This window comes from Littorina saxatilis, linkage group LG8, assembly GCF_037325665.1.
Source record: "Littorina saxatilis isolate snail1 linkage group LG8, US_GU_Lsax_2.0, whole genome shotgun sequence".
In the NCBI taxonomy this organism is placed as follows: Eukaryota; Metazoa; Mollusca; class Gastropoda; order Littorinimorpha; family Littorinidae; genus Littorina; species Littorina saxatilis.
The window spans coordinates 71,239,882-71,263,394 of NC_090252.1; the positions used below are offsets into that span (position 1 = coordinate 71,239,882).

At 40.5% G+C, this 23,513-nt stretch overlaps 1 protein-coding gene and 1 long non-coding RNA gene across 2 annotated transcripts in view; one reads left to right on the forward strand and one right to left on the reverse strand.

Moving 5' to 3' along the window:
- Window positions 1–2,750: 2,750 nt before the first annotated feature.
- The window catches only part of LOC138974855 (uncharacterized), a 53,902-nt gene continuing 33,139 nt past the window's right edge, over window positions 2,751–23,513 (reverse strand). Inside the window, exon 6 of the mRNA XM_070347579.1 lies at window positions 2,751–5,087. Coding sequence (XP_070203680.1) covers window positions 3,493–5,087 — 1,595 coding nt within the window. The 3' untranslated portion in view covers window positions 2,751–3,492. The remainder of the gene's footprint in view (window positions 5,088–23,513) is intronic.
- On the forward strand, window positions 8,306–9,439 carry LOC138974283 (uncharacterized). Its single transcript, XR_011458374.1, has 2 exons — window positions 8,306–9,176; window positions 9,245–9,439. It is a non-coding gene; the product is annotated as an uncharacterized lncRNA (long non-coding RNA).

Consider the following 23,513-nt stretch of genomic DNA (forward strand, 5'->3'; position numbering starts at 1 on the left):
AAATGACAGCTACTTCGTGGCAGCACGGTGTCACGCCCAAATGAAAAATGGGGTGACATACCTGGTGAACATACAGCTCGATACCATCGGAGCTGTCCTGGCAGCAGAGAGTGCGAGTGTGCTGCGGGTATGGGGCCTGATGCCCATTGCAAGCATGTCCTTGCCGTCTTGTACGGGTTGTCAGTCTACAGGAAAGAAGGCGCGCTAAAGACAGAGAGAACATGCACCCAGAAGCTGCAGCAGTTCCACGCAACGAAAAGGTTACATGGAGGTTCACCAGTCAAGGCTGCCAACCTAACCTTGCCGTTTGGTGGTAACATCGTGAAGGACCCAAGGCCGGAGCAGTACAGGGACAGGGCGGGCTATAACACTTTTTTTTGAACACCTGGAAGGCGTGTCCTGGGGTGTCCAGCAGGCCTGTGTCTCACCTGTTTGAAGCAGTGAACATGTACGGTTTTGTGCATGACCACAACTATGGAGAGACGGACTATGAGACGGAGTGCCTCAGGAGTTTGGGAGTCCATGGGCTAACAGCGAAAGGGCGAGAAGAGCTTGAGAAAAGCACGCGGGGTCAAGAAAGCAACATGAAGTGGACTGCTGAGCGCACAAAGAGGCTGCACTCGTCCAATTTTGGAAGGATCTGCAAAATGACGGAACGGACGGACGTCCGAAGCTATGCCGAAAACCTTACCCAGCCCTCCAAGTTGACGGCCAAGCCGATCCAGCACGGCAAGCGGTACGAACCTGAAGCTGTGAGCAGGTTTTCACTTTGTCACAAGAAAGAGGTGACTGACTGTGGCATTTTTGTCTGTGCAAATCATCCCTTCCTTGCTGCATCACCAGATGGAATCGTCACAGAAGATGATGGTGAAATGTCAGTTTTGGAAGTGAAATGTCCATATGCAGGCAAGAAATGAACTGATTTCACCCAAAACGGTACCATATTTGATTCAGACGGATAGCTCTCTCTCCCTGGCCCTCAAGGAAAACCATGACTATTTCTACCAAGTGCAAGGACAGTTGCTATGCACTGAGGCAAAGAAGGCATACTTCGTTGTATACACCTTCAAAGCGTTGGTCGTCATCACCGTTCCTCGAAACGAAGCATTCATTGAGGGCATGGTCAGCAAACTTTCTTCATTTTTCGACAATCACTTCCGTGACGTTTTGCTGGAAACCCACCTGTACAGAACCTACAAAGGGGAGGAGGAGATGGAATCTGACATGGAGAATTAACTTTTGTGCTGTTCTACTTATGCATAGTGCTGGACTGTGTTTCTTAAATTGAAATTGAAGGAAATGACTGATCTTGCACCAGGATTGGTAGCTGTGACTCTAGTCCTAACCAGGTACAGGATAGCCCAATGCATGAGAATGTAAAGCGCTTTGTTTATGTTCATTGCTACTGCTAGCAATATTACAGTCTTACCTACATAACTACCGGACGGTCGCTGGCTGCGCGCCTCAAAATGAGCCTGTTTATGTTACGATACGTGCCTACCAACACAGGGAGCGTTCGCTTATCAGACGTTACATCTGTGTCACGTTATACGGCTTGCGTCACAATGTGTCGATCGTTCTAGGACTGTACAGTTAGTTTTATTTACATTTTTATTTTTTCATTTGCTCGGGACAAGTTTAGTTTATGCAAATAAATGATTTCCTGATTATTCTTACATTGTTGTGTATGAGAAATGTCAGTTTGATTATGTTTGAACATTGAATTCAAGTATAGAACTAATTTTAGAGGTGACGGAATGTGTGATACTGATAGGTGATTATTACCTCCCTTGTTGAATTGAGTGTTGCCGTATCTAGTGTGTTTTGGTTTATACTGTTTGTTTGTATATTCTTGTCTGTGTACAATTGTTTATGTATTATACTATACTTTAGTGGGCATGATTGAATGTTTGTACTACTGGTTATAAAATATGTGGGCATGACGGCATGTGTGAATGCATCAATTTACCTCCCTTTGTAGTGGATTTTTTTTAAATTTTTTTTTAAAGTGGATCCAAGTGTTAGCCAGTGTTTTTGTGTTGTGTTTTTACTGTTTGATTGAAATTTATTTTCCTGTACACGATGGATAAAAGGAGGTTGTGTTGAGGTGTCGAGTTGATCAGATGTGCGCCAAAGAATATTTTTTGTCCATGCCAAGTACATGTATGCGAAGAACGTAAAGTGTATGATCATGCTTGATAACTGATTTCAAGTAAAGGTTAGATAATGTGCTTCAAAGAATATTGTTTTGTTTTGCAAGGTACATGTATGTGAATGTAAGCTTGAAAATTTATAAATTTGAAGTAAAGGTCAGGTGTGCAATCAAGTAACAGGTCTTATTGAGGATGTCTTATTCCTGTAGATAAAACTGAACGTCAGCAGCCGCTTTTTGACCTGGATTGAAAATGATGTAAGCTAGAAGATTGGTGTATCTTTAGAAAGAAATAATTATCTTACTTTCACGAGCAATATAATATAAAAGTGTCAAAAACTGATTTTTCACATTGATGGATTTCTCCTGTTATGATAGGCCTATGAGGGATCATCTTTTACACCTAATACATCCTTTGAACTCAAATAATAAACATTTTAAATAGTTTTCTTGCATATTTTTCTTTATAAGAATCCAAGTACAAATAGCGACTGCTGACTTCAGTTTGTGATTAATTTCATTTCATTCGTTCTGCACACACACACTCACACGAACACATTCACAGTCAAATCCACTAAAAGTAAAACAGAACGCCATGTTCTAAACTAGCATTTTAATGCATTTGTCATCAAACTCAAACAGCACACATGCAGGGTTTGATTTTGGCATATATAATAATATATAATCATGACATTAGTCAGCCTACTACTGAACGCAGCAGGGCCTATAATACATGTACTTCAAAAACTGCTTCAGGGTCACCAGGTCATCTTTTCATAGTTCAGTGGAACCTGCAATTAGTACCACCCCAAGGGACCGAACCAAAAGAAGTGCTACTTTGAGGTATTCACAGGCACGTTTAGACGTGCGTCACACGGCCAACAAAAACACTGTTTTTGCTCCTCACATGTTACAACAGTCGCCTCTCGGTGTTTGTGTTTGCCATGTGACGCAGCCCTTATACTGATAAAGACAAAATTTAATTGGTCCAAAATTGACAGTGCTATTGAGCGTAATCACAGATTTGGCCCTATTTGGAGGGGTGCTATTCACAGGTTCCACTGTATTAATTATACATGTATTCATTCTCAAAATTTTGATCGCAAAAAAATCTATCTTTAGATTGGCACTTGGCATCTCCCCACACACACACACACACACACACACACAAATACTAACACCACCAAGGGCTTATGAAAGAGAGAAGACCGAGCGTCAAACAGAGGCGCATGAAAGCAAAATCACGAGAGCCTGTAATACGCACACAAATCGTGTTTAGGGTAATCACACCAGGTTTTTTGTTTTTATTGGATTTCTGGATCTGAGAGAACTCAACTTCCTCAAGCAAATCTTCCAATGATTGTTTTACGGAAATTGCAAAGAAAGAAACAAACAGAGATGATCTGTGTGGCAAGCTTTGTTTCAAGCAGGTTCAACTTCTGTTGGCAGATTGCATATACTTTTGCCATACCAATCACCCTTTCTACATGGACACGTTTGCTTGCAATTTTTCTGTCATCTGCCCGAGTGGTTGGGGAAAGTCTGTTCTTCTGCTTGAAAAATGCAGGAATGTTGATGTGGACATCACGCAAGGCAAAAATGTCTTGAACATTGAAACCCTTGTCCGCCATGATTGAATCATGTGGGTCACAGAGCGTTGTCAACGCGGACCTCTCCACAATTTGCCGATCACTGCTGGATCCACCATAGGCATCAGACACAAAAGAGGTTAAGCCCCCTGGCGTCACACCTACCAACACTTTCACTGTATTGGAATGTTTGTACGATGAAAATGAAATTCTCTGTGCCTTGGGGTTTGAAGGTCGTTTCACACGAACTTCTGTTGCATCCACAATTACTCTGGTTGACGGAAATTTCCTCTTAAAGTCTACTGGACAGTGATGGCTCACCATTTGTCGTTTTGGCCACCAGTCCACCTCCCTCCATTGAAAGTAGCAAAAGTTCACCCAAGTAGTGAACACCTTCTGCACAACAAACCGAGACACACCGAACATGCGGCCAAGTTCAAAATGTGGATAGTATCTCCTAAGTTTAACCAACATGAGGAGGAACTGGTTCACTGGTGTCAGAGCTGTGCATCCACTGGAGTAGGTGTAGATCAGGTGATCTACTGCATCACCAAGTGACCAGAAGGCATGCATAAAAATGTAAATTGTTTCTAATCCTGTATAATGATGCACAAGTTTGTTATCGTGCTTGATAGCTTCCACAGACAAGTAGGGCTGTCCTTTCGTACGTTCTGTATCACTATCAGGTTGTTCACTTTCATCCTCCGCCTCGTTTGATTCGACTGTGAAGAAGTAGCTGGATGAAGAGCTGCATCCTGCTGAAGGCGTCTGTGTTGGTGTTGCTTGGTCACTGCATTCATTACCACTGTTTTCAGGCAACGAGCAAGTAGACACAATCTCCACAGACTCACTGCAATCAGGAAGAATCAAACTGTCCGAGCAAGTAGTCACAATCTCCACAGACTCACTGCATTCATTACCACTGTTTTCAGGCAACGAACAAGTAGACACAATCTCCACAGACTCACTGCATTCATTACCACTGTTTTCAGGCAACGAACAAGTAGACACAATCTCCACAGACTCACTGCATTCATTACCACTGTTTTCAGGCAACGAGCAAGTAGACACAATCTCCACAGACTCACTGCAATCAGAAGAAATCAAACTGTCCGTGGAGACACATATTTCTTCACAGTAGCTCAAATCCAGATCTGTGTACACTCTTTTTCTGTCCAATTCTTCTGTTCGCTGCTCCCACTCCTCTGCTGCCTTGCGCTTTCTGTTCTCCTCCTTCTTTTGGTGGCGTTCCTCTCTACTGAGCTGGGCTGCTGTCTTCTCCTTGCTCCATTTGAAGACTGAGGGAACCGCAGTTTTCTTCAGGTTTTGTCGGGTTCTCTTCAGTCCTGGGAAAAAAAATCTAAATTTGAATTCCTATGAATACCTTTTTATGCTTGCACTCTTTTGTGTCATTTTCTCACCATATAAACAACAGGGGCAAGAACATGTTTGAGGTCTGTTACAAAAATCCACAGCGTGCTTTACAATGTACAGAAAATCCAACAAGCCTTTCAAGGCAGCATAGTGAAATGCGTGCACACATGGAAAAAGTGACAACAAAAAGCTGTGTTGTGTGTGCATATTTTTCATGATTCCCCACCAATCTTCCCGATTATTTACAGATAAATGTACATACCATCTACTGTGAGTTTCTTGTTGTGATAATCAGATTCTACGAAGTGCCCATGGCAAACGATACTGTGCTTCGTCGGTGCAAACTTTTTTTTCTTGAGTTCACTTGTTTCCTCGTCGACGATCGACTCTATTCCGCGTCTAACAGCATGCATCCAACTCTTCCTTCGCTCCTCATCTTCTGGAAACGTATGGCCGCCACGCCTTGAACATCCAGGAACACAACAACACCCGCTCGGCATCCTAATCTTTGCTAACGAGTCGCAGAACGTCGATAGACAAAATCAAAAATGACTGGGGATAAAGATGGAAGCGTCTGCTCGAAGCCCCTTACAACCGAAGCGACGCCAATCGGCGGCAAGGGAGATAATATCCAAAACGTCGACCATTTAGATTTGACTTTTTCGAGTCCTAAAACTGTTTTTGGATTGGCAGTAGCATTGAGGCAGCAAAGGTTTGTTCCAACTTCATTAAAGATGTAGGTTGGTATTAATTTCCATTTGGCAGATGTGTCTATTTTTAACTGAGTTATCCATGTCATCATAAAGGAGGCTTGCATATCTATTATGTTTATCATATTACAACCTCCATTCTCCCCTACGTTGCACATTACACATCTTTTTACCTTTTCAAAGGCTCGCGTATTTGTGTACTTCTTTTTCCATAAAAATCGAAATAAGATTGTATTTACTTTCTGTAGGATAGTGGCTGGAGCACGTAAAGCTTGCATTGGGTATACAAATTGTGAAATCAAGAAACTTTTTACAATACATAATTTGCCTGTGATACTAAGGTTTCTTTTAGACCATATGCTTATTATTCTTTCTATTTTTTCGATTCTTTCCGACCAATTCTCATTTATGTCTGATGCAGTGACATCATTTTTAAAGAGTATACCTAAAATCTTTAGTTGTTTTTTCCATTTTAAGTCACAGAGATGTTCTCTGCTGTCCTTTTGAGATCCTAGCCACATTGCTTCCGTTTTGTTTTTATTAATTTTTAGTTGTGATATTTTCGTGAAATCAGTGACAAGCTTCATTGCATTTTCCAGATCTTGTTTTCCTTGTAATAGCATGCTAATGTCGTCAGCGTACATTGCTAATTTTATCATATCAAATGAGTTGTTAGTCTCTATCTGGGAGCGAGGTAATCGAAGTCCGTGTATGCTTGGATCGTTTCTAATCTTTATTGCAAGAATTTCCAGTCCGAGAATGAAGGCCATTGGCGAAAACGGGCAGCCTTGGCGAATTCCTGTCTCAATCGGGAATGGTTCGGAAATCCAGCCAAGGTAGTTGATACTACTTTCGGTCTCATTTGTGAGAACTTTAACCCAATGCGTAAAATTATCGCCAAATCCGAATTTTCTGAAAGCCCATAGCATGAATTCCTTGGAGATAGAGTCAAATGCACGTGTATAATCTAGGGCCAATAAAATACCGGGTTTATTTTCATTATTCATATGTTTAATTACGTCATCTATTAATCGGATAATATTACTAGCTTTTCTACCCTTAATGAATCCCACTTGATCCTCTGAGATCAAATCACTTATAACATTCGACATCCTAAGCGCAAGGCATTTTGCTAATAATTTATAGTCTGTATTTGTAAGGGAGATGGGTCTCCAGTTACACAAGTTATCTCTTGTGAGGTCTTTTCCTTTATGGATTAAGGTTATAATAGCTCTTTTTTGTGAGGGAGACATTTCTCCTACATGAAAGGATCTTTGAATCGAGCCTAATAGTAGCTCTCTTATTCTCGACCAAAAGAATTTAATAAAACTTGTAGTCACTCCGTCACATCCCGGTGAAGAACCATTTTTCATGCTTTTTAACGCTGTAAGAAGTTCTTGTTCAGTTACTGGGTTTTCTAACGCTTCAGTTTGTTCTCGTGTCAGTTGTGGGATATCAGCTTCTCCTAAAAAAGTATTAGCCTGTGCCTCTGAGAAATCATCGGTTTTCTTAAAAACGTTTTTGTAGAATTTAACTTGTTCTTGTAGGATATCGTTTTGGGCGGTGACTGTGTTACCTTCTGCAGTTTGCAGTTTATCCATGATCTTCATGTTGGCTCGCATTTTTTCAAGCCCAAGAAAATATCTTGTGTTCTTTTCTCCTTCAGCAATATATTTTTCCTTTGATCGCTTTTGGGCGCTTTTTGCCTCATTTAATTCGTGGAGTTCTAGTTTTTGTTTAACCTGGCCTCTGTGAGTCATAAGGTGTACATCATAAGGGTTGGAAGCCAGTTTTTTTTGTCCGTTTCATTAATTTTTAAGCCACCAAGCTGAAATGCAATACCGAAGTCCGGGCTTCGTCGAAGATTACTTGACCAAAATTTCAACCAATTTGGTTGAAAAATGAGGGCGTGACAGTACCGCCTCAACTTTCACGAAAAGCCGGATATGACGTCATCAAAGACATTTATCAAAAAAATGAAAAAAATGTTCGGGGATTTCATACCCAGGAACTCTCATGTCAAATTTCATAAAGATCGGTCCAGTAGTTTAGTCTGAATCGCTCTACACACACACACAGACAGACACACACACACACGCACGCACATACACCACGACCCTCGTCTCGATTCCCCCCTCTACGTTAAAACATTTAGTCAAAACTTGTTTTGTTTTGGTTTTGGTGTGTGGAATGGTAAGGATGCGACAGTCAGAAGAGGCACGGAGTTGTCTTGCTGAAGAATAGACGATGAGGAGTTCAGAGAAGTAAGCAGGAGACGAGCCAGAAAAGAAGTTAAAGCAGAGGGTGGACAGTTTGTAGTCAATGCGGGCTTGAATAGGTAACCAGTGCAGTGTGTGAAGAAGTGGTGTTGCGTGATCTCGTTTTCGTGCTTTCAGAATGAAGCGTGCTGCCGAGTTTTGGACTTTTTGTAGTTTATGCAGGAGGTACAGAGGACAGTATTTAGGTGTAGTTCTAGATAACAAGCTAAGCTGGTTTAATCATGTTGATGCTGTTTTTAAGAAGACGCAGTCAAGATTGTTTTTCCTGCGCAAGCTGAGATCATTCCATGTGTGTAACAAGATGCTGTACATGTTTTATCAGAGTATGGTGTGCAGTGTGATGGTGTTTGCATCAGTGTGTTGGGGAGGGAATGCCACTGCAAGGGACACTGGCAGGCTGAACAGGCTGATAAAGAAAGCGAGTTCTACTGTAGGCCAGAGCCTTGACACCCTTGAAGTCCTTGTCGAAAGAAGGCTTGCCAGTAAGTCCAGAGCTATTCTGTTCGACCCAGGGCATCCCCTCCACGACGCACTGATGGATCTCCGCATCACACGGAACGCTCGGTTTCTCATGCCTAGGTGTCGAACGGAGCGTTTTCGGCGTTCTTTTCTTCCTGCAGCTGTGAGATATTTTAACAGCAACCGAGCCATCGTCCTGGCCACAGACTATCAGTGATGCCTTTTAAATGTACCTCTTAGTGATAGATTTAATATGATTTGATGACTGTTTGACCTTTGATCATAACTAGTGCTGTGAAAATGAGCTCTAGCTTTGTTGTGATGGTGTTGACACTATATTTGCCCAATTGAGTCTAACTACCTGATGGCTAATCTACTGTGATACCTGTGATAACTGATGATGATTACTGTTATTGGTTTTTATGTGTTTGGTTGGTCTCTTCTTTGGTAGTGCAATAGCGTTAATTATGGATTGTTGTTATCATCATTTACATAAAAACTTATCTGTTAATCCAAACAATGATATAATTACTGTGATGTTCTTAACTACACTTTAACATGGAATGTATGTATGTATGTATGTATGTATGTATGTATGTATGTATGTATGTATGTATGTATGTATGTATGTATGTATGTATGTATGTATGTATGTATGTATGTATGTATGTATGTATGTAGGTATGTATGTAGGCATGTATGCATGTGTATTGGTGTGTCGGTGTGTCAGGTGTGCAAGAAAAAAGGGTATTTTTATATCATGGGTTTTATGAATTTTCTTCTTTTATTCTTTTATAGTTATTAATTAATGACCTATATGTGCTGATGACTAATTTAATTTCCTTTGTTGGATCAATAAAATGTTATGAGTTATGAGTTATGAGTTATGACAGCCAGAGAGAAGAGAGTTGCAGTAGTCAAGTTTAGAAAGAACAAAGGCACAGACAAGAGTGTTAGTTGTTTGAGAGGAGAGTGTGTGGCGAATGGTGCTGAACTTACGAAGCTTAAAATAAGCTGCTCTACAGACTAAAGATATATGTTTGTTAAGGGTCATGTCAGATGAAAGGGTGAATCCAAGGTTTCTAGCTGATGGTGAGAAAAGAATGTCGGTATTGCCTATTTGAACAGAAACAGGTTGGGGAGAGGGAAATGTAGTGTTCTTCTTTTTGCACAGTAAGACTTCAGTCTTATCATCATTCAGCTTGAGTTTGTTATCGACCATCCAAGATTTAACATCAGTGATGCATGTCTGAATGGTCTGGATGGCGGAATAATAATAATAATAATAATAAAGTAGATGTGTACTGCCGGGCAGTACATACCCCAAGCGAAGTCGTCCATCTGTGTGTACATGATTCTCTCTCTCTCTCTCTCTCTCTCTCTCTCTCTCTCTCTCTCTCTCTCTCTCTCTCTCTCTCTCTCTCTCTCTCTGTCTTAAAATGTGTCATCGATGACGTGTTTTCATACTTGCTAATGCGGCAGGCTAATCATGACGTCAAATTGAAACTTCTTGAAGTCTCTCAGAAAGGGACATGAAAACCATGTGGGGGTTACTGGTTTGGGCTGAAAAAAACCCAACTCCACCTAAAATTCAAGCGCCTATGGGGCTGAATTATGCAGCATAAATTGTGAAACATCAGGATATCTCACACTTTCAATTCTGCCATCATGTCAAATCTGACAACAAACCTACCCACAAAATGTCATAAATATCGGTGTAGAATTGAGACTTAACGGTTTTTAACTGCCAAAAATAAGGTTTTTTGACTGGAATAGTTTGTCTTGAAATTCAGTTTGGGACAACGGACCCACCCACTAAATTTCATAAATATCGGTGAAGAATTTAAATGTAACGGTTTTTAACTGCCAAAATTATGTTTTTCTTCTGGAAAAGTATGGAGTGAAAATCAGTTGGGGACAACGAACCTACCCACAAAATTTCATAAATATCGATGAAGAATTGAGATTTAACGGTTTTTAACTGCCAAAAATAAGGTTTTTTGTCTGGAAAAGTATGTCTTAAAATTCAGTTTGGGACAACGGACCCACCCACTAAATTTCATAAAGATAGGTGAAGAATTGAAATTTAACGTTTTTTAACTGCCAAAATTATGTCTTTCTTCTGGAAAAGTATAGAGTGAAAATCAGTTGGGGACAACGAACCTACCCACAAAATTAGATGTGTACTGCCGGGCAGTACATACCCCAAGCGAAGTCGTCCATCTGTGTGTACATGATTCTCTCTCTCTCTCTCTCTCTCTCTCTCTCTCTCTCTCTCTCTCTCTCTCTCTCTCTCTCTCTCTCTCTCTCTCTCTCTGTCTTAAAATGTGTCATCGATGACGTGTTTTCATACTTGCTAATGCGGCAGGCTAATCATGACGTCAAATTGAAACTTCTTGAAGTCTCTCAGAAAGGGACATGAAAACCATGTGGGGGTTACTGGTTTGGGCTGAAAAAAACCCAACTCCACCTAAAATTCAAGCGCCTATGGGGCTGAATTATGCAGCATAAATTGTGAAACATCAGGATATCTCACACTTTCAATTCTGCCATCATGTCAAATCTGACAACAAACCTACCCACAAAATGTCATAAATATCGGTGTAGAATTGAGACTGAACGGTTTTTAACTGCCAAAAATAAGTTTTTTTGACTGGAATAGTTTGTCTTGAAATTCAGTTTGGGACAACGGACCCACCCACTAAATTTCATAAAGATAGGTGAAAATTTAAATGTAACGGTTTTTAACTGCCAAAATTATGTTTTTCTTCTGGAAAAGTATGGAGTGAAAATCAGTTGGGGACAACGAACCTACCCACAAAATTTCATAAATATCGATGAAGAATTGAGATTTAACGGTTTTTAACTGCCAAAAATAAGGTTTTTTGTCTGGAAAAGTATGTCTTAAAATTCAGTTTGGGACAACGGACCCACCCACTAAATTTCATAAAGATAGGTGAAGAATTGAAATTTAACGTTTTTTAACTGCCAAAATTATGTCTTTCTTCTGGAAAAGTATAGAGTGAAAATCAGTTGGGGACAACGAACCTACCCACAAAATTTCATAAATATCGGTGAAGAATTGAAATTTAACGGTTTTTAACTGCCAAAATTATGTTTTTCTTCTGGAAAAGTATGGAGTGAAAATAAGTTGGGGACAACAAACCTACCTTTAAAATTTCATAAGAATCAGTGAAGAAATAGGATTTAACGATTTTTTAACGGCCTTTAAATCATTGGTGATGTCATCATAACCCAGTCGTTGTAGTTGTCGTCGTAGTTGTTGGTGTTGTTGTTGTCATGTTCGTTGTCGTGATTGTTGTTGTTCTCGTGTTGTTGTTTTTGTTGTTGTTGTTGTTGTTGTTGTTGTTGTTGTTGTTGTCGTCGTCGTCGTCGATGTCATTTGTTGTTGTTGTTGTTATCGTCGTCGTCGTCGTCATCGTCGTCGTTGTCAGAGGTTATTTCTAAAGATTTCATTGATAGTCTTTGTTCTCGTCACCAAGACTTGCTAAGAACAAGCTTGGAACAGCAAGAGTTCCAAGAACAAGATTAGAACAACTCATTACATCATTACCAGTACGTCATTTGTATTTAGAACACACTTTAGAAAAAAACTCTTCAGCTACAAACCAGTCACCCTCACATGTCCGAGGTGTTTGTCTAAACCACTTACTGAAATGTTTTGAGGTTTAATGACCATACACATGTTGAACCGGTGAGTGTCTTCCGCTGCTTAATTCGCAAATAACTATTTTATTAAAGTCCGCTTGAAACGCTCAAAGATGAAATTCCATGTTAAAAAGTGACAAAAGTTTCACATTTTCCCGTTGTAACAGCTTCCGATGATATTATATGAAAATTCTGATCCTCTGAGAGGATTCCCCGAAACAAAATCAGTTTGTACGCCTAATTTTAATAGAATTGTCCAAACAGTGTCGCTAATATTGTGCTAAAAGATGAATTCTAGAACAATGTCCAGACAGACACCACTTGGCAAAAAAATTTTCAGTGCTGGGAGATGAAAAAAAAACTACCTCGCTACGCGCGGGCTCCGCCCGCGCTCCGCTTGGATAATAAAGTAGATGTGTACTGCCGGGCAGTACATACCCCAAGCGAAGTCGTCCAAGTCCAACGGCAAGTGATAGTGACAAGTCCTAGGGCAAGTGCAAGTGGCAAGAGCTACTGTCTCAGCAAGTCCTACGACAACGGCAACTGCAAGTCTCGGAAAGTGCAAGTCCCTAGGCAATTGTCACCGTAAGTCAGCGTAAGTGCTGCTACGTTATTACTGACGTTACTGTTGATGCTACCATCGAGGCTTCCACACCGTGAACGTTACTGTTAATGCTTCCATAACGTGGATGTTGCCGTTGACGCCTCCATGCTGCAGCTGCTTTTTGGAATAATTCCTGTGGATCTTCGAACCAATGTGCAGTATTACGTCATTATGAGCAAACACGATGACATCATTTACGTCATGGAACAATATTGTCAAATAGTCTCGGCGCCCTGACAGTCTCTTAAAATGTTACAATTGGAGTACAGCATGAAGTGTCGTCCAACATCTCATGCCACGAGTTTCACTGTGCACCAAGATTAAAAGTTTATTGGACGTAAAGAGATTCACTGTGAACCAAGATTATCTGATTATTAGAGGTGAATAGTGATGACATATATTCTATGAAATTCAGTACAGGACAACGGATCGACCCACAATCTTTCATAAAGATTGGTGAAGAAATGCCATTTAACTGTTTTTAACTGCCGACATGTAGGGGTTTTTTCTTGACATGTGGGTCATGAGATTCAGTTTTAAAGTACAACGGACATGTTCACAAAATTTCACAAAGATCGGTAAGGAATGGAATTTAACGGTTTTTAACTGCCAAAATTATGTTTTTCTTCTGGAAAAGTATGGAGTGAAAATCAGTTGGGGACAACGAACCTACCCACAAAATTTCATAAATATCGATGAAGAATTGAGATTTAACGGTTTTTAACTGCCAAAAATAAGGTTTTTTGTCTGGAAAAGTATGTCTTAAAATTCAGTTTGGGACAACGGACCCACCCACTAAATTTCATAAAGATAGGTGAAGAATTGAAATTTAACGTTTTTTAACTGCCAAAATTATGTCTTTCTTCTGGAAAAGTATAGAGTGAAAATCAGTTGGGGACAACGAACCTACCCACAAAATTTCATAAATATCGGTGAAGAATTGAAATTTAACGGTTTTTAACTGCCAAAATTATGTTTTTCTTCTGGAAAAGTATGGAGTGAAAATAAGTTGGGGACAACAAACCTACCTTTAAAATTTCATAAGAATCAGTGAAGAAATAGGATTTAACGATTTTTTAACAGCCTTGACACTGAACATTTGATAAATCATTGGTGATGTCATCATAACCCAGTCGTTGTAGTTGTCGTCGTAGTTGTTGGTGTTGTTGTTGTCATGTTCGTTGTCGTGATTGTTGTTGTTCTCGTGTTGTTGTTTTTGTTGTTGTTGTTGTTGTTGTTGTTGTTGTTGTTGTTGTTGTTGTTGTCGTCGTCGTCGTCGATGTCATTTGTTGTTGTTGTTGTTATCGTCGTCGTCGTCGTCATCGTCGTCGTTGTCAGAGGTTATTTCTAAAGATTTCATTGATAGTCTTTGTTCTCGTCACCAAGACTTGCTAAGAACAAGCTTGGAACAGCAAGAGTTCCAAGAACAAGATTAGAACAACTCATTACATCATTACCAGTACGTCATTTGTATTTAGAACACACTTTAGAAAAAAACTCTTCAGCTACAAACCAGTCACCCTCACATGTCCGAGGTGTTTGTCTAAACCACTTACTGAAATGTTTTGAGGTTTAATGACCATACACATGTTGAACCGGTGAGTGTCTTCCGCTGCTTAATTCGCAAATAACTATTTTATTAAAGTCCGCTTGAAACGCTCAAAGATGAAATTCCATGTTAAAAAGTGACAAAAGTTTCACATTTTCCCGTTGTAACAGCTTCCGATGATATATGAAAATTCTGATCCTCTGAGAGGATTCCCCGAAACAAAATCAGTTTGTACGCCTAATTTTAATAGAATTGTCCAAACAGTGTCGCTAATATTGTGCTAAAAGATGAATTCTAGAACAATGTCCAGACAGACACCACTTGGCAAAAACATTTTCAGTGCTGGGAGATGAAAAAAAAAACTACCTCGCTACGCGCGGGCTCCGCCCGCGCTCCGCTTGGATAAGAACATTTATATAGCGCTAAATCAAAAACTTTCGTTAAAAAGGCTTGCTCTAAGCGCTTGACATCTAAACTAAAACGTCATTCACACTCTTTACAATGATGTACAAGAACTTCATGTCACACTCTTTCATTCAGTATAGCACCATTCACACAGTTGTTATTCTGTACAAGACAATAAGTGTCTCTGCAGGGGGACTGGGTTTATACAGCTGGGTGTCATCAACAAAAGACTGATTTAAAACAGAATGGTTTTGAATCAGTGTGGAGAGGGGCTTAGTGTACATGATGAAAAGGATGGGACCGAGTACTGAACCTTGAGGAACGCCGAAAGAAAGTGGGGCTGGAGCAGACATCTGGCCATCGACAAGCACAGCCTGAGTCCTGCCAATGAGATAGGACTCAAGCCATGCTAGCGGTGGACCGGATATGCCGTACAGAGTCTGAAGTCTATCGACAAGAGTACATCGGTCAACCGGCGCGTGCAGGGACCACGCCAGCGCAACCAACTTGGCAATACAAAGAAAGCAGCGCAATTGGTCCGCCCCTTCGCCCCTGTCCGCAAATTCATCAGCAGTTTGCGGTCCCTCCCCCCGGTCCTCCACCTGTCTACAGCCAGTCAGCTGACCGTGTCCAACCGCCGCACCTGTCGTCACAGCTCAGCGCAAATGCAGTTCAGCTGCTGAATTTAATTTCAACTCAGCTGATGCGTTAAAAAGCTCATAACTGTAGGCTTTGTGTAAGATAGGCGACCTTCGGTCTGGACGGAACAATTTAGCTTTTGAACAGTGTTGAGCGTTGTATCTGCTCCCAGCACAGACACAATCAGCATCAATTGCATCAACTAGTGTGTGTGTGTGAGTGCGTGCGCGAGTATAAGTGTGTGTGTGTGTATGTGTGCGTGAGCGCGATCGCCGGGTCACCTTGGATAAACATCTTTTGGTTAATTGTCCTTGTAGTGTTTTACAACCTATAGAGCTTGTGTTGCGCTTATACTCTTACGATAAAGTTCGAAGGGATTTTGCACCTTGTGCGGTGACTATACCTGTGTTTTTAGTTGTGCCTTGCGTTGTATTCGGACTGCCTGTCTGTGTGACGTGACGTGGACACTAAGGAAAGAGTGTGTTTCTTTCCCTTCGGTTCTAGCACTTCTTCATATCGTCTGACGTGCCAGTGACACTTCGTAGCACATTGTTTAGAACTCTATTGTGTAATTCGTAGACGACAAGGATTTTTGCTTTTACTGGCAAAGCTGGAACATTCCCTCTACAACGTCCAGTGTGTGCGTATATTGTGTCTGCTTCTGCGTGTGTCTTAACATTTATAAGCATGTCGTCATTTGCTTCAGCCGCTGGACTGAATATCGGTCACTTGAACATTTATCATCTTTTGAACATAATTCCTGATCTCTGCATGTTATTAAATCAACATTCTCCCATAACCCATTTGTTTGGGATTTCAGAGACTAGGCTAGACTCACGCATCTGTGATGATATGTTGCGGATACCTCATTATTCTGTAATCCGACGTGACAGTATGGAAGTACAACATACTGGTCTTGCTGTTTATGTCCATGATTCCATAGCAAAGTTTGTTAAGCGCAGGGTTGATTTGGAAGTGAACAGTATTGAATGCCTTTGGCTCGAAATTTCGTATAAGAATTCGAATTCTTTTCTCCTCAGCTTTGTATATAGAAATCCCGCATCCCATTCAGCTTGGTCTGACGATTTATTGATTTGATGGATAACATTAAATGTAATAATCGTAATGTTTTGTTACTTGGTGATTTAAACATCGATTTGCATAAAACCCAGACAGCCTGGCGCTCAGTAACGTCTCTCTTTGGATTCCATCAACTTGTGAACACCTCAACCAGATTGACTGATACAACATCAACGTTGATTGACCACATTTGTGACCCTCCACCACAGAATGAGTCGCATGTCACCTTTGCTTGATTTTCATATTTTTACATTTTTCTAAAGAGTTTTTTATGCTCTATCCAGTGGTGAAAACCGTTTTAGAAAAGAGCGAACACTGTTTGAGTTATAAGCCTGTGACTAAGGTGACCCTCACACTGTTACCAGACACTCCCCGGACTGGGCGGGGATATAGCTCAGTTGGTAGCGCGCTGGATTTGTATTCAGTTGGCCGCTGTCAGCGTGAGTTCGATCCCAGGTTCGGCGGAAATTTATTTCACAGAGTCAACTTTGTGTGCAGACTCTCTTCGGTGTCCGAACCTCCCCCCGTGTACACTACATTGGGTGTGCACGTTAAAGATCCCACGATTGACAAAAGGGTCTTTCCTGGCAAAATTGCTTAGGCACAGTTAATAATTGTCTACCAAAACCCGTGTGACTTGGAATAATAGGCCGTGAAAGGTAAATATGCGCCGAAATGGCTGCAATCTACTGGCCGTATAAAATTTCATCTCACACGGCATCACTGCAGAGCGCCTAGAACTGTACCCACGGAATATGCGCGATATAAGACTCATAATGATTGATTGATTGATTGATTGATTGATATTAAGCCTAGCGCAGAACCGCGCGAGGTGACATGCGACTCATTTCGTGGTGGAGGGTCACATTTACACTAATAATACCTCCATGGTGTCAAACGTGAAAACTATACCTTCAAGCATCAGTGACCATTATTCAATAGTTTGTTCTTGGTCGTTTAAGTTGCCTAAGCGTGTACATAAAGGCCATACAACTATTGAATATAAAAGTTTTAAAACGTTCGAGGAAACATAATTTTTCTTCGATCTTAATTTAGCACCATTTTCCTCCGTTTTTGACCATGTTGTTGCTGACGAGGCGTTGGGCGCCCTTTTAAATATATTTTATCCTATAGTGGATAAGCATGCTCCACTACGTCACCACAAAGTGAAATATCCATATCTACCCCCATGGTTGACTGAACAGATTATTGAAGCCATGTCCCTGCGTGAATTTTATAAAGCAAACAACATGGAGACAGACTTTAAGAAACAAAGGAATAAAGTGACAGAATTAACACGTCAAGCAAAAGAAAATTATTTCAATAAATTAATCGAGGACAAGAAAGATATTGCAACTGTTTGGCGGGCTGTTAATAACATATTAGGTAAATCTAAACAGAACTCAAATCGGTCTGCCACAACCATCTCCCCTGAAGATTTTAATAACCATTTTTTGTCCCTTGCTAAATGAATCTGCAAAATACGACAGTCCTGATTCTGACTTTGAAGTCTCTCTCTCAAAATTACATGATTTTTGTAATGACAAATGTAAACCGGACGATTTTTTTACTATTCCAGACATGGCAGTGCATGAGGTAGGTAAGGCGCTAGAAGGCCTTGAAAATAAAAAGTCCATGGGTCCTGACAAGATTCCTCCTTACTTGGCCAAATTAGTGCTACCATATATTGTGGAGCCACTCACCTATGCGTATAATCTCTGCATAAAGCAAAATACTGTACCTAGTTTATTAAAGAGAGCAAAAGTAATTCCACTCCATAAAGGCGGAAATTTATCAGACCCAAATAATAAGACCCATTTCCTTATTACCCATTTTATCCAAACCTTTGGAAAAACATATTCACAAACATTTGCTCGCGTACATAGAAAGCAGAAACCTTTTCCATCAATTTCAATCTGGTTTTCGAACAAATCACTCTTGTCACAGCGCCCTTACCACGCTATGCGACACCTGGTTGTCTGCAACAAACCGATCTGAAATCAGTGGTGCTGTGTTTATCGAGTTTAAAAAAGCGTTTGATCTTGTTGATCATTCAAATTTACTGAAGAAATTACAGTTGTATATCAGAAACAGTTCAGTGTGTAACTTTTTTGCTTCCTATTTACAGGACAGATCTCAATATACTGCCCTAAACTGTAAAATATCTACTGAGGAGACTGTGAAATGCGGGGTGCCTCAAGGGTCAGTGCTTGGGCCGATCTTGTTCTGTCTGTATATCAATGATCTGCCACTGCACATTTCTGATAGTAATGTAAGAAGTGACTTTTTTGCTGACGATTCTTCTCTTCATTCAAGTGGAAAGTCTGTTCCAGTAATAGAGTCCTCCCTTCAAACAGCTTTAAACGATGTAAATAACTGGTGTAGTGCTAGTGCTATGCTTGTCCATCCATTAAAAACTAAAAGTATGGTAATTGCTACCAGACAAAAACATCAGATTTCTCCACTCAAACTAAATCTTACTATTGGTACGCAATCAATTGAACAAGTTCAACAGCATCGCGTTTTAGGGGTAATTCTTGATTGTGAATTCAAGTGGCAGGCACAATTACAGCATATTTGCAAGAAAGTAGCCAAGAACGTTTTCCTCCCATCCAAGTTAAAGCAATATACCGACAGAAGGACTCTGGAAATGTTCCACCATGCTCATGTAATGCCTCACATTAATTATGTTTCGACGCTCTGGGATGGCAGCAGTGATGTCCACTTGAAAAAAGTTAGACTCTCTCTATCGTCGCTCGGCCAAACTCATCGTAAAGGATAATGCCTCAACAGATATGAAATTAAAAATGCTTAACTTTCTTCCACTGGTAAAGCATCTCAAGTTAAACAAAGCCATTTTCATGTATAAATTGTATTACGGTAAAGTGCCGATTTATATTACATCATTATTTAATAAAGCTACCCACAGATATGGCCTGGGTCGGTCAACTTGATCCCACCAATTCCACGAATTGACCTGTGTAAGACCAGTCTTGCTTTTTCGGGTACTTCAATTTGGAATTCATTTCCATCATTTTAAAAAATGTGTTAAAACCATTTAATGTCTGAGTAGTTTGACGCCTTTTGATTTACCACACTTAGTATTACGTCAAAGATATGCTGTGCATTGTAACTATATTCTGAACATATTTTTGTTGCTACCAGCTTGTATTTATAATTACCTGCATAGTATGCATTTGATTTTATGAATAACCACATATGTATGCTCTTCATGCCTCATCTTCATCATCATCATCATCATCATCATTATCATCATCATCATCATCATCATCATCATCATCATCATCATCATCATCATCATCATCATCATCATCATCGTCATCTTTATTATCACGTTTTCCGACCTCCTTTTGTTGGTTAACTTTTTCAATTTTTAATTTTTAATTTTTTAATTATATGATTGTGTGTCTATGCGTCCCAGGGACAGATTGTAAGAAAAGGCGTAGCCTTAAATCTTAATCGTTTGTTTGTTCGGTTGTTTGCTTTGTATTCTTTGGTTCATATTCTAACATTTTTTAAACGTATTTTCATTAGATTAAACCCTCCCATGGAAGAGAGAGACAGTTAACACAGAGAGAGAGAGAGAAAAGGATGGAGAGTGCTTTTTATTTTATGGTTGGTTGGTTTTCGTTCTTAACGCACTGTTTTTGACAATAGTTTTCATTTGGTAATAGGCCGTGAAAGGTGAATACTCGCCCTAATAGGCTTGAGGTTTGCTGGCCGATGTGAGTGCGTGATATATTGTGTAAAAAATTCCATCTCACACGGCATAAATAAATCCCTGCGCCTTGAATCCGTGTGTTGAGATATGCGCGCGATATAAATTGCATAAAATAAAATAAAATAAAATAAATAAATAAATAAATAAATTCAATTACCGCTCTCTCTCTCTCTCTCTCTCTCTCTCTCTCTCTCTCTTCATTATACACACTGACACACACACACACACGCACACGCACAAACGCATACATACACACGGTATCGTACACACAAACTCACCTACAGAAAAACATCCGTGTATGTGTATACGGTATCATGCGAGAGAGAGAGAGAGAGAGAGAGAGAGAGAGAGAGAGAGAGAGAGAGAGAGAGAGAGAGAGAGAGAGAGAGAGAGAGAGAGAGATGGTTTATCATACTAAGGCCACAGAATCATATACAAACCACGGGGGATGGGGGAAGAACAAAATCCAAAAAAAACCACCACACACACACAACAACAACCATGAAATAAATACGTGGTAAAACAAAAAGAGACAGAGAGAGAGAGAGACAGAGAGAGAGACAGAGACAGAGAGAGAGAGACAGACAGACATACAAATCCGTGAGACAGCCATGCAGACAATATGTTTATACACACTCACACGCACACACAAAGGGAAATGTCTGCCGTTTGAACATGTAGTATAGTGCTATCGACACGAAACATCGACTCGTAGCGCTACAGTACATTGGTTTTTCAAAAATAGTGATATCGACACGTAGTTCTATTGAGACGTAGTGGTAATGGCATGTGTGAATTGTGGCAATAGCACTACGTGCCGATAGCACTACTGTTTTTGGCAATTTGTGTCGATAGCACTGCAGAAAATAGCGCAAACGATACGTAGCACGAATGACACGTAGCGCTAGCGGGACGCACCGGTCATGACCGCCGTTGCCAGGTTGCCAAAATACAAAACAACATATCGTTGCCGGGTCTCAAGGACAAGCGGACGGGGGGGGGGGGGGGGGGGGGGGGGGGAATTCGCGGGCTGCAATAGGATACTGATATTCACACAGAGCTCTATTACGACGAGCGGTCCACATTCTCGCTGCGGACGGTCGTACAATAGTGTTAAAAAAAAATGACAACAAACTTTACAAGCGGCCGGGCGAGGCAGTTTTGTTGCCATGGATACAGTTTGCTTCTTTGACTGGTCGACAGACGATACAATTTTAAACAATTGTTTGCCCCGTACATACAATAGATCGCATTTAAGTCCTAATTCTTACCGAACAAAAAGCAAACAAACTTGAAATCGAACCTTGTATACACACACACACACGATCCCAGGTTGGTGGTAGTAACAGCGATAGTGGTAGTAGAAGGAACGAGGTGGAAGATGAAAGACTGATCAGTGGCGATTGTGTTTATAGTGAAGAACAAGGGGAGGTGGAGGGTGTAAAGTGGAATAATGATGATAACGGAGGAGATAGAAACGGAGAGTTAGAGATGGAAGGACGGAGTTCTGTGAACTTTTGTGGTAAAAATAATGAAGTTGATGATGAACCTAACAGCATCCTAAGTTTATATAATGACTGTGTTTTGACTGACGGTGAGACAGACTGCAATTGTGAACAAGGTTAATGTCACCATGTGACAGATTTAGAAAAATGGCTTGCGAAAAACTACACTCACTAATACACGCCATGCTGGGAAAATGTGTCACACAGCCAGCCTGCGACGAGTCACGCGACTGTGTGTGCGCCAATCCAGCAACAGGGGGAAGAAGATCCGTAAAACCAGAGACATGTATGTCTCTGGTAAAACATAGCAATGACCGACAAGAAGATATGCGTGCAAGCGTAAAAGAAGAACATGAATAATGTGGACGCATGAGTGTTGTTTATGAAAATGCGCTTTGCATGAATGATTCACAGCTGTCTTTTAAATAGTTATGGTAATAATAATGTAGCAATTGTAGATTTGTTTTTTGTTTGTGGTAATGCCACTGCCATTTGTGACGTTAATACATGTGATTTTGTTGGAATAACAAAAATGCAATGTTATTGAAACTGTTCTGCAACAGGCACATGCAATAAGCATTTCAAGAACCGACGTGGTGGTTGATCAGCAACAGGCACATGGTATAAGTATTTAAAGAACCGGCGTTGAGGTCGATAAGCAACAGGCACATGATATAAGTGTTCTAAGAACCGACGTGTTGGTTGATCAGCAACAGGCACATGATGTAAGCATTCTAAGAAAAAAATATTATGTGTTATCACCTGTCGTGCATTGGTGTATTGTCTAAAATGAAACGCGCTGTTTTCTGCAGTTGATTTATAGCTATGATATGATTGCCTTATCAGACAGTAAGCTGGCTGATCTTGGTTATGTATCCTTTTATAAGAACAGAGGCAGATTGAAACGTAAATCAGGAGGAATTTTGTTATTAGTTAAAGAATACATTGTACGGTATATTGCAGTTTATGAATCGACAGGAAGAAAAGCCAAAGTTGATACCTCCTTAAAAAAATATTACAAGTTTTGTGATATAGAATTGTGGGTAAACGTGTTGTTTTTCAAATTTAGTAAGCAGTTTGTGGAACATGATATACTTATTGGCGCGGTATATATTCTCACAGAAGGCTTACCCTACGTTTGTTTGTTTGTTCGTTCATGGACTGAAACTCCCACGGTTTTTACGTGTTTGACCGTTTTTACCCCGCCATTTAGGCAGCCATACGCCGCTTTCGGAGGAAGCATGCTGGGTATTTTCGTGTTTCTATAACCCACCGAACTCTGACATGGGTTACAGGATCTTTTTCGTGCGCACTTGGTCTTGTGCTTGCGTGTACACACGGGGGTGTTCGGACACCGAGGAGAGTCTGCACAGAAAGTTGACTCTGAGAAATAAATCTCGATACAAATCCAGCGCGCTACCGACTGAGCTACATACCCGCCCGCTCACCCTACGTGAACAAGGATGTTTATGCTGAATTTTCCCCCCTCTGCTTCTTTCTCTCTGTAAACGTGTGGGGCTAGTTATTGTTTGGTAACTTACCCAACAACCAAAATCACTTACCCAACAACGGGCCTGAATCCTCGATAGCTCACAGGTTGATGAGCTAGACTTTGAGGGAACTACTTTAGCGATTGAAAAGTTCCGAACGCTCTAATGTACGAAATATACATCTCTAGACCAAACAATACAAACATACTGCATTTAAACTAGCAACTACAGGCTTGAACACATTAATCTCCATATAAAATCCATGAG